Below are 12,955 nucleotides of genomic sequence, written 5' to 3' on the forward strand. Positions count from 1 at the left end.
AGACATAGAAGGTGGCCACTAGACTAAGGCCTTGTATGCACTACTGCTGCTTAATTATTCAATCTCCACATTCCTAATTGCTATTCATAGCACACATAACATTCTCAATCGACTAAAGCCCCAAAATGATTGTTGAAATTGGGTCGGTGCACTAAAATTGCTTCTAAGGTCCCAAATGCACTATAGCAAGCCCAATTTTGACTGTCAAGCGGTTCATGGACACACTTCAAATCACTCCAATGCTCATCACTTTGCCAGAGGACGCTGTACTCAGAGGAGCCCTCAGCTTTCATCACTGAGAATTTAGTGTCGTAGAAAAGGAGCATCCACTCCGGCGAAGAGTTCAAGATGAGTAACATCTTGAAGGCATCTAGCAGGTTTTCATTTCGTGTTATGATTATGATTGCCATCAAATAAATGATTTACTTTGTTTAACAAGTAAGTCTAAGTGTTTGTTTGAAGGAATTGTCTATGGTAGGGAAAGAATTTTATGGTTCTTTAAAGACCTATTGATAAGATTCTTAATTTGTGGCCAATATTGCAGCCGTACAGCATTTATGTATGTTTATAGTGTGGCCCAAAATATTTTCTAATAATAAACGAGTCCCTCATAATTAAAGCAATTTATTAATTTGTTGACCTATATTCTTTATTGATAGCAGCCATGTGCATTGTTATTCCAAGTATGAAAGAAAAGTTTTGTGAATGAATATTTTTTTGTTTAATGTATTTTTTATTACAACTCCGATAAATATTTTCTTAATTTCTTTTGCTTTGTTATATTTATTTCCCAGTAATAATGAAACACATAGGAAGAAATGAGTAAAAATAAGTTAAAATTAGACATTATTTTATATTTTTTATTGATGGTTTGGATAGTTTTTTTTATTAGTTAAAGGAAAATTATTTATTTTTTTAAAATATAACTAGAAGAAAATATATATAGGAATTACATGACAAAATTGATCAAAATAATTCTTATATAAACCTTTCTTGTTTTTATTTTTATAATCTTAACATTTTTATATTTTTTTGTTTTATTAATTTTTTTAGTTATATCTTTTAATCTGACAAGTCAATGACTAATCTATCACGGATCTAAACTCTATTTAAGGGTTTGTATTTGTTATTGCCAATGAATAACTATATACATAAGACGAAATTCGAACTCTTATCACTTACTTTAATCTCATTTTTTAATTTTAACAAAATATAAATATTGCTACGTGATATGATTTGGGGACTCTTGCGGATGACGAAAAAAAGTTTTCAGTTCAAGCATTTGTGTGGGGCACAAATTGTGATTATGTGACAATAGAAGTTTATGATGAATTGCCATATTAAAAATGAACTAACAAACTTAAAATTTTATAAATCACCCTGGTTCTTAGAGGACCACATTATACTTTTCCCACAATAGAACCAGCCTTGTTTGAATTTGGAGAAAAATGATAATTGAGAATAATTGATGATTTTATGGTTATAAATAGGGATTATGACTAGATTAAGTCACAAAGGTTGACTTGTCACGTCAACTATCATTGCAGTCTCCAACGTAGTAGTTTATGTCAGATTATTACTCTAATTGCTGATTCATTGCTGAAAAGTGGCACATTGACTATTATAGTGTTAGAGTTCATTCTTAGGGGCCTTAATAATACAATTGGGACTTCAAGGTAAATTTTAGTGTATGGGCTCAATATCAAGGACAACTTTAAGATTTTAGTCTTCTAAATTCCTTCAATTCCATCCCCCATCATTGCACAAACACCAACACTCCACTTTCATATTAAGTCCTCTTCTCTCCCTCATGCACAACATCACCAGCATAGGTCCCCTGTGCCAACATCACACCTAGGGCTGCACATGGATCGGATAATATCCGCATATCCGTGGTAATTATCCGCATCCGATCCGAATTTTGCGAATATTATCCGATCCGCAGAGCCATCGGATCGGATCGGATCGGATCCGCACTATGGTCGGATCGGATTGCGGATTTGGCAGTGATATCCGCGAATCCGATCCGCAAATCCGCATATCCGCACATCACATATAAATAGCATAGTTTAAGAAAATAAATCCTAATGTGATATGAATTTTAGTGTGTTATTTATGAATTTTATGTTATTTTGTTTTTAATTTTTTATGTTGTACTTCAATTTAGAATAATTAAACTTAAATCTTGTGTTATTATTTTGTTTTTGTTATTCAAAAGAACTATTATTGATAATATTTTAGGAGTAAATAGGCTTAAACAGATAAAAAAATGAATTTTTTGGATTTTTTTTGTAAAAATAGTCAAATAAAATCTTAAAATAGTTTTTTTTTTAATTATGCGGATATACCCGATATCCGATCCGATCCGATCCGCAAGTATGCGGATCGGATCGGATCGGATCCGGCCTAAAAAAATGCGGATATCGTATCCGATCCGATCCATGTGCAGCCCTAATCACACCCATCCCCTTCCTCTCTCAATTCTTTTTCTTCTCTCCTCTTTGCCGTCACCCACAGAAACACACACATTCTCTTCCTCTCCTTCATTGCCGACATTATCACCACCCAAGGTTGCCAACACGAAATGCACGTTGAAGTCACGAATAGTTCTATTGTCTTCTTCACTCTTAAAAGTGACAACTCCTACTCTATTCGTCTTCTTTTTCATCACAAACAAAGCAATTAAGTGAAATAATTATGATTTTAATTTTGCATTCGAATGCAATGTGTTTTCGTGCTCCTATCCCGTTTGATGAAATACTTTAACCTCTAATAAAATTAAAATAGGCTTTTATGCTTGTACCTATAAATCTTTTAGTTTTTGTTAAGGTTGATTTTGTTGGTGTTAGTAATGTTTGTTGTTATTTATGGAAGAGCAGGTGGAAGAGATAATGACACACATAAAAGAGAAAAGGGATATTTTCATAAGCAAAAATAGAAATGGAATAAAATATGATATTTGACATAAAAATAAGATATCTAAATATTGAAATTAAGCGTTAATTCAAATATTAAGAGCTAAATCAGTATTTTATCTAAAGATTATTTTTCAAATTTAATTATAAATACAAATTTAAAATATTGAATAGTTATATTAGAAATGTTAGGCAACTAAGCAATTTTTAACCTAAGTCTAACTTGGTCACCACACGTTTCTTTTCCTTCTTAATACGTATTCACACTACTGCTCCTCCTCCATTTTCTTCTTTTTCTTCTCCTCTTTTTTCTTTATTTGTTTGATTTTTCTCTTTCTTTTTTTTCTTCTCTTCTTCCTTCATCATCATCATTACTATCTTCTCCTTCTTATATATATGTTTAGCAAAAATTACATAATAGAAATTTTAGTGCTGAGCATAAAAATTAATACACGGTACAAAAATTATATGTCCAGAATATTGATTCATCCACTTATATTCAACAAAATTACTGAGCACAAACATTTTGGTGCACAAAATCTAAACACAGCAATAGTAGAAGTAATTTTTGAGTTGTTCAGCAAAACTACTAAGCACAAAACTTGCGGCAATAGAAGTATATAACAAAGTTTTTTGGATTATGTACAAATTTTTTTTGTACTATGTCGATAAATTTGTATTATGTGCGAAAATTTCTATAGTACATGCAAAAATTTTTATGCTACATTAACAAGTTTGTGTTACATACAAAAATTTTTGTGTTAGGTGCAAAAGTTTAGGTATTATATGGATAAGTTTCAGTATTTTTAATAAAAATTTATGTGCTATATCAACAAGAAAAAGAGCAAAAAAGAAGAAACATGTGATACATACACACATTGATTTTTTTTGTTAGGTTTGTATCAACTTGGTTAGATAGCGTCACTAGTTATAGTATAAGATAAAACTAATATTCAAATAAAGGTATTTTAAAAAAAATATATCATATCAAATCATTGAATGAATAGTGGTATTAAACATTTGGAATCAGTAATGTCACTTCCTTTCTTTCTCAATTTGATATTTGATCATATTTATTGGGGTAATTTTGGTGAGATAATTTTGATCGTATTTTGTCTTAGATTATTTCTTGGTAATGAACAGATTCGTAAACTTAATTGTGTGCGATTATATTAGTTTTTATAGGAATTATACTGATTAATTTGTCATTATATTATGATCTTGAGTATCACGAATTATATTATTAATCACTTTACCCTAGGTTATTTCTGTTAATTTAAAAGTTGGTTTAGAAATGTTCAAATAAATGAAAGATTAGTAAACATACAATTGTATATTTCAATATTAAAACAAATTCAATTTTACAATCCTACACAGTTGTTGATGATTTTCTTTTTCAACTGTGCACAATTGTTTATTATTTAAAATTGAAGTTATTGGAATGAAGTTACCGAAAAATAGTGTTAACATGTGAGAAAATATAAGGAAACAACGCAGCAACTCACACATACATTGACAGAAATGATTATAAACATTAAGATGCCTATAAGCGATGCTTTTGCTATTTTGAGTAGCAAAACATTTGTTAAGATCTAATTCTGTTTACATTTTTTTTGTTTAATTTTAATAATTCAGAACAGAGACATAAGAAGATGGGGTCTTGCTTTGAACAACTTGCAACGGAGGCTATTTCAAAACTTGGAGATTTGATAGTGAAGTCCACCGTAAAGCAATTCGAATATCTGATTTGTCACGAAAGACTTGTCGGCAACCTAAGAAAAGAACATAAGAAGCTGATGGGCATGAAAGATGCATTGAAAGGACAAGTGGAAGCAGATAGAAGTAGAGGTCTTGTAGTCGCAAATAACGTGCAAGAGTGGCTCTCTGATGTGGAAGCGATTGATGCGAAGGTTCATAAACTCTATGAAGATGCTGTAGAAAACAAGCGCAAGAAATGTGTTGGTGGAAGACTTGATTACTCATTGGGCAAGCAAGCGACAAGAGCATCACAAGATGTTGTAAGCTTGGCGGAGCAGAAAGATAAACTTCAACCCATATCATATCCTAAGCCTGCACTAAGGCTTGGACCAACCTTCACTCAAGACATCAAGGGGTTGGAGTCGAGAAAAAAGATCATTGGGGATGTTATGGAGAAATTGAAGGATGACAAGATCAGAATGATTAGCATTTGTGGCATGGGTGGGGTGGGAAAAACCACCCTAGTGAAAGGTGTTATCAAAGTTGTTGAATCAGAAAAGCTATTCGATAAGGTTCTGATGGCAGTGGTGTCTCAAAATCCAAATTACCAAATGGTCCAAGCTCAAATTGCCGATTGGCTAGGGTTGCCATTCAGAAGTGGGAGCGTGCAAGGAAAAGCACGGGAATTACTTGATTACTTGCAGGGAAGTAGTAGGGTGTTGATAGTGTTTGATGATGTGTGGTCAGAGCTTGATTTTGAGAGCATTGGAATTCCTTCCCTTGGACATGAGAAAGTATGCAAGATATTGTTCACATCACGAAACGAAGAAGTATGTCGTAAGATGGGAAGCAAGGAGAATATCCAGCTTCATGTGTTGCCTGAAGAAGAAGCCTGGGACCTATTTCGGGACATGGCAGGGGTTGACACTACAGACAAGGCCAACATAAAGCACATTGCAAGGAAGGTTGCAAAAGAATGCGGAGGCTTGCCCCTTGCTATTGTGACAACAGGAAGTGGGCTACGAAACAAAGCTAAGCCTCAATGGGAGTATGCACTTGAGCAACTACGACATTCTAAGTTGCAGGATAAGGTTCAATCAAGCATTGAGCTTAGCATTACATCTTTAGGAACTGACGAACACAAATATTGCCTTTTCCTTTCCGCCTTGTTTCCTGAAGACTTTGATGTTCCGGTAGAAAGTGTGCTGCGTCATGCTGTGGGGATGCGATTGATTAATTTTGCTGGTGCGCTGGGAAAAGCAAGAAACATGGTGGACACTTTGGTGGATGACCTCAAAAGGTGCTTTTTATTGCTGGAAAGTGGAAAACGTGGCTGTGTGAAGATGCATGATGTTGTACGCGATGTTGTCTTATCAATTGCATCTCCAAAAGAGCACGGCTTCGAGGTGCGTCAGGGTAATGATGAATTGAAGCAGTTGAAGAAACAAGACAAGGTGGATCATTTCAAAGCACTGTCACTCATTTTGGCAGCTGCAATCACCAATGGCATAGACTGTCCAATGCTTGAGCTCTTTCAAGCGCGATCAGAAAGAGAGGAAGCCATTTTGTGGCCGGAGAATTTCTTCCAAAGAATGAGTAAGATCAGAGTTTTGACAATGAACAAGTTGCGCATTCCAACAATGCCGTCTCTTTTCCAAACCCCCGTGACCTTAAGGACATTGCAATTAGAAGATTGTGATGTTGGAGATGTGTCCGTGATTGGCAATATACTTGTGGAACTCGAAATCTTAAGCCTCTCCCGCTCTAACATTAAAGAACTTCCAACTGAAATCGGACAATTAAGCTCTCTGAAATTGCTGGACTTGACAGAATGTAATGAACTTGCCATCATTTCAGATAATGTCTTTGCAAGGTTGTCTCAGTTGGAAGAACTTTATTTCAGGGTAAGAAACTTCCCTTGGATGCTAAACAAGCCAATTCTCGGTGAGTTGATAGAACTTTCTCAACACTTGAAGGTTTTTGAAATCCAAGTAAGAGAGGTAGAAATTCTGCCTAAAGATTTGAGTTTCAAAAATATAGAGAGGTTTTGGATTTACGTGACTCAATATTGGGATGACGATCGTGGTTTTGGATATCTGGAGCCAAATAAGTTAGTGTTCAGACATACAAATTACAATAAGTCTATCAAGTGTAGCCCAGTACTAATGCAATTGATTAAGAGATGTGAAGTTCTCAAGTTAGAAGACGTGAAGGACTTGAAAAATGTGATTTGTGAATTAGATGACAGCGGATTCCAATGCTTGACAAAACTAATACTAGATTCATGTCCAGATGTTATGTATGTTGTAGATTGCATCACTGCAACTTCTTACACTGCCTTCCCGCTATTGAAGTCATTGTCAATATTTAATCTCCCAATGCTAAAGGAGATATGTAAGGCATCCGACAATCACCATAAAGTCAACAACCCGTTGATTTCTGAGTTCTTAAATTTAGAGAAATTGTATCTGCGGCGTCTTCCACTATTCACTGGCTTCGGCAATGCCATCGATTCAACTGAGCCACCTTCATCAACAGATTCATCTCATCGTGTAAGTTCCTTATTTATCTCTATGATCACTCATTCTTGCTAATTCCTCACAATTCAAATTTCTTTATACCATTGCGGTACATGCATTTTTTTTTTATCATATTCAATTTTCTTTATATATCGCATTATATGACAAGAAGGGGGGGAAAAGGTCTGCTGTATACAAGTTTCAAGTGGATGGCTAGTTTCATTTTTTATATTACATTAAATTTAATAATAAAAATACAAAACAAAATTGAAAGCCAGTATAAAAGTGGTATAGTTAGCTGTTCAAAGCATTTTTATCCAATTATTCTAAAACAATAACCATACAACAGAATCATCTATTTTATACATAATAATCATGTATGTAAATATTTTTCTTATATGTATTTTGTGTTTCTATTTTGTTTTATATATACTTCTTTCCATTTTATTTTCTCATGAAATATAATAATTCTATTTAAAAATTGATTCTCTCACTCGTAAAGATGGTTTTGAAATTGAAATAGTTTGTTACATAGTTCACACGATTTTCTTTAAGAATATTTTGGTAATCTTAGCTTATACTATAATACTATAATCGACTTGAACCAAATAGAATTCTATAAAATTCTATTTTTTCTTAAGCTTCATTTTTTGTGTGTTTTAAATAGTTGTTCAAATGTCATTACAAAAATTTGATCAAATACACAAATTATTTGTTAAACACAAAAGTTTATCTGCAATTTATAAAAAAGAATATTTTTTTTATTTTTGTTGTATTTTCAAATTATTGAGGGATTTATTTATTTTTGGTGTCTTTAAGAATTATTTTTGTAGCAATATAAACTTTTGAATACACATTTTTGTATTTTACTTAATAAAAAATGTTAGAGAGTGAATACTTTTTTAGTAGAAATATATAGAAAAAGACTATTATTAGGTGAAAGTCAAGATAAATATATAAAAAAAAAATTATCAACTATGGAACATTTTACATGATTTTGCCCCATTAGTGAACAACATTTTTTTGCCCACAATTTTTGCCCTCATAGAATCGAGGGAGTATTTCATTTATCATTTCTTCAGCACTGTCAATTTGTTGGGAAGGTGGTTGTTGAACGATGCGGTGAGGGTAATGAGACACAAGATACAGTGTTTTTATAGTACACAAAGATTATTTAATTTCAACTGCTAATTATTTATGATTTGTGATATGTATATCTTCTGGTAGTCTCACTTATTCACCAGAGTAGAAAAATCACATCAAGATATATATTAAAGTCTCAAATGAATGGTGCATCGCTTCCAATATAATTGAAGAGATACATAGTCTTAATAATTTATAAGACTCGAGAAAAATGAACAAATGCTCACACATGTATATGAATAAACTTTCTTTCAATACGCATTTAATATGTTTTATATAGTATCTTCTAAAATTATTTCTCGAAGGAAATAGAATATCATGTATAATTCCTGTTGCAACAATATCAATTATCTCCATATTATTTATATGCGGACAGGGTTCGAGTTGCACAAATGAAAGAGTTAATGCTTCACAAACTAAGGAAGATGAGTCTATGTCTAAATCAAATTGTCAAAACAAGTTATTTTCATCTATTTGGATGCTACAATTTCCAGTATTGGAAACCATCACCTTAGAGACCTGTCATTCCTTGGAGGAAGTATTTGACTTGCGAGAATATTCAAAGTCGTCGAATACCCAAATGTTTCCTCAGCTGCGAGAAATCCACATCGATAGTCTTCCTAAGCTAAAATATGTGTGGGGTAATGTTCCGCATAGTGTTGATGGGTTTCACAATTTGAGATCAATTGAAATTGAGTCATGTGACTCTTTAAGTCACGTGTTTACACCAGCCACTGTCAAAGCAATGGTGAATCTTGAGACAATAGACATATATTCTTGCAACTCGATGGTGGCTTTAGTTGCTGATGAAGAAGAGGGAGATCTTGAAACCAAAGGAAGAGAACATACTATCATCTTTAATAAATTATGCGCTTTATCACTCTATAGACTTCCGAATTTTGAAAACTTGTATACAGATTCTGCAAAGTTAGAATGGCCATCATTGAGAACATTCTATTTTGGGTATTGTCCCAAGTTGAAGATATCTTTGATACCAACCCAATTGAAGACAGAAAACAGGGACTTTAGCAATTCCAACTCATCAAGCTCCTCTCATCGGCCCCTTATTGGTTGCATGCCTTGGCCACTTACATTTGTTCGCCACCGCAGTCAAGAGACTACTACAATCATGGTATCGAGTCTCACCATATCTATAATTGTTCAATTAAGTATTATTCATGTAGAACAAATTGTGTGAATTCTGAGTATGCTGATGAGTTTGCAGGAAGCATCATTGGCACAAGATCAAGAACCTGCAATTTCTGAAATCAAGGGCAAGGCAGAAATAAGCCATGTACCAATTCTTGAATATATTGATCTGGGAGACTGTGATTCAGTGGAAGAAGTAGTTTTGCTTGAGGGAACACACAATTCCAGCATTGACATTTGTGATTATGACAATTTAGAAAAAAGAACAAGCATGATGGTTACTTTCACTCACTTGGTGTCACTTGAATTGTCTGGACTACCAAATCTTGAGAATTTTTGTTCTTTTGCAATCAACGGCAAGCAAGAAGGCAGGGTGAGTAACAAAACCACCATTTCATTTGCCATTAACGTCTTATTTCAAATTTGCTTATTTGAAATTAAAGGCACCAGTAATTGTTCATTTTAAAAGAATATAAAACACGAATATTGATTCGAAAAGAAAAAGGTAATTTAACAATTATATACATACAAGACCTCCACAAGTTGAATGATGCAGTCTTCCCTAATTACAGTCCAAATTATTTTTTTCTTCTTTTTTGCAGGATTCTAATGAAGGCAGTGAGAGAATATTGAGAGAAAAGCCTTTTATTAATGGATTATTAGTTCCAAACTTAACATATCTATACATGTATAAGTGTGACAAAATAAAGATATTGTTCTCTTTTTCAACTTTTGGAAGGCTTAAAAATTTAAGAGTAAGTGATTGCAAGAACATAGAAGAAATAGTATCCAACAAAAAGATTAACACAAGTGAAGATAAAGTCATGTTCCCAAAATTAGAGAAACTAAGTCTTGTAAGCTTACCGAAACTAAAAGCCTTCTGTCAAGTTTCCTACTCCTTTGAGTTGTCATCTCTGCAAGAAGTAATGATTGATGACTGTATGAATATGGAAGTGTTTTCACGGGGATCTTGTCATACAACTAAGCTCAAGAATGTCACCATGAATTCGAAGGCAACAACATACTTCGAGTGCAATATCTCTGTGCAAAAAGAAGACCAGTTGAATTCTACTATAGAGGGATTTAGAAAATTTGTACGTGTCATCTTAAAAGATATTTACATATATTAATTAGCTCATATATATCTTATGGTGGCACACTAAATGTGGTTGTTGATTTTGTAGATGGCATTACAAGAAGAAAAGATGATTAGGTGGAGCAATCTCCATGATAAAGACATAATTAAGAACTTGTTTGAGATTTCAGTTATGAATATCAGTGGGTATCATGAACTCTCAATGCTTGTTGAGCTCAAGGAGATGCGCATGCTTCGACATGTAAGGGAACTAAGTATTACTAGTTGTGATTCACTAGAAGAGGTGTTTGAAGCAAGAGGAGAAATGCTTACAAAGGAAGGATATGATCAAAGTATAAATTATGGACTAGAGAGCATAAAATTACAAGATTTACCAAAAGTGAGGAGCATATGGGGACTCAATATTGTGAGGCATGTAAGTTTTACCCAGTTAACGTCAATTGAAATTGCAAGATGCAACAATTTAAAGTGTGTGATGTCCTATTCTGTTGCCAAAAGCCTTGTGGAGATAAAAGAACTAAAAGTTAAAAACTGTGAGATGATTGAAGAGATTGTCAAAAAAGAAGAGGAAGGGAAAATCATGAACATGGGTGCAGGCTGTAAAGATAAGACTTTATTTCCAAAATTGGAGAAGTTGAGTCTTGAAAATTTGCCGAACTTGAGATGTTTCTGTTATGGAGATTATGACTATGACATCCCATTGAGCAATGAAAACGAAGATAAGAAGAAACAGGAACAGGTGCAGGTCTCATTTCCCCAATTAAAAGAAATAAGTTTAACTGGTGTGCCCAACCTCCAATGTTTCTGTGGAGGGTCATATGACTATGATCTAATGCTCTTATCACCTTCCTCACAAATTGAAACCTTTTCTAATGGAAATGGAAAAGTAATTGTAAGCACACCTAACCTTCACAAGGTTAATAATGACACGCTCACCCTTGGAGACATGAATTTGACACTATATTATCTTCACAATTATTCAGGCAAATATAAGGTGCGACATATAATATGTATTGCATTGGTTCATTAACTAGTAGTAAGCTTTCAATTTAGATGAGATCACATGTTAATGTTGTTGAATTTTTATGTAGGTGGAGTTGCAAGAAGTAGACACATTTGAATGTATTGACGAGAAACCTCAATACAAGCACTTGGTGGGCTACATGAAGAGGGTATTAAGGCTTGAAGTTGAGAGCTGCAACAAGCTTCTCACATGTGTCCCATCCAACACCATTCATTCATTATTATTCCAACATCTGAAAGAGCTTCATGTACGGCAATGTCAGATTATGGAAGTTGTATTTGAAGGGACTGGCACTGGGATTCATAAATCACAATTAGTAAGGATGAGGTTGCATTCTCTGCCCAAACTGAATCGCATTTGGAGAAACAACAACTCTGTCATAGGCTTTGAGAATTTGAATACTCTAATAATTAGTAGGTGCCATGATTTGAGGTTTGTGTTTCCAAATGTGTCCGCTGCCAGAAGCCTTTCGAATCTGAAAGCACTTGATGTGCAGGGATGTAAAGAGATGGAAGAGATCATTGGGAACAATAATAGTAATAAGTCTGTGCAGCATAAGGGAGCAAAGATTATATTCCCAAATTTAGGCACCATTCGGCTGAGTAAGTTACCGAAGCTAAACAGCTTCTGTTCAATTAGCTCTTTCTATTTCGAGCTACCACATTGTGGACGGATAAAAATTAAAGAATGCCCAAAGATGGAGACCTTCTGCTCTGCGACCTTATACACACCAGAGCTAAGGAGATTACAACTGGACGAGGTCATATACAACATATATGTATATGAGGGAAGGAACCTGGAAGTGAATCAAATGATTCGACAGCGACAGCGTAAATACTCATGAAGCGGTATGTATAGTATGTAGTATAGATAATCAAATAAAAAATGCATGACTAAGATTGCTTTTGTCCTGTATTTCTTTGACTTCTAACTTCTCAGTGTCACAGCTGACAACTTTTATCTCGATTATTCATCTTTTCTTCCTTGGTTGTCTTATTTGCAAGAACCAATCATCTTTATAATGTTTACCTAAAACACCCTTTTTTGTCGGTAAGATTTAATTTCTAGTGTCAATCAAGTAAATGAACTGGTTCTTTTGACTTCAGAGGTATACGACTTATATCAATGCTTCTAAGGGTGATTAGTTCTTGGCTTTATTTAACATTCATTGATATAATACAATAAATTACCATATAATAAGAAATTAAGCCCTGCAGAGAGGCAGGCTGGAAAATATATTATAAATATAATAATATACATCACATTACCTTTTTGAGAAGATGACTTGCAAATAAAATTGTTATTAAAATCATATAGCAATGAATGTCATCCATGAAAAATACTTGTATCAAACATGAATGTACAACTTACAACCTAATTTTTTTTTTTTTTATCAAATGTTAACATATTA

At 33.7% G+C, this 12,955-nt stretch overlaps 1 protein-coding gene across 1 annotated transcript in view; it reads left to right on the top strand.

The window, feature by feature from the left end:
* The window catches only part of LOC107647161 (uncharacterized), a 37,105-nt gene that overhangs the window by 23,036 nt on the left and 1,114 nt on the right, over positions 1–12,955 (top strand). Inside the window, exons 3-8 of the mRNA XM_088489236.1 lie at positions 4,551–7,165; positions 8,652–9,407; positions 9,501–9,797; positions 10,027–10,518; positions 10,609–11,514; positions 11,612–12,392. Of these exons, the coding sequence (XP_088345362.1) occupies positions 4,568–7,165; positions 8,652–9,407; positions 9,501–9,797; positions 10,027–10,518; positions 10,609–11,514; positions 11,612–12,388 (5,826 nt within the window). The 5' untranslated portion in view covers positions 4,551–4,567 and the 3' untranslated portion in view covers positions 12,389–12,392. The remainder of the gene's footprint in view (positions 1–4,550; positions 7,166–8,651; positions 9,408–9,500; positions 9,798–10,026; positions 10,519–10,608; positions 11,515–11,611; positions 12,393–12,955) is intronic.

This window comes from Arachis ipaensis, chromosome B6 (genome assembly GCF_059453495.1).
Source record: "Arachis ipaensis isolate K30076 ecotype BB chromosome B6, ASM5945349v1, whole genome shotgun sequence".
In the NCBI taxonomy this organism is placed as follows: Eukaryota; Viridiplantae; Streptophyta; class Magnoliopsida; order Fabales; family Fabaceae; genus Arachis; species Arachis ipaensis.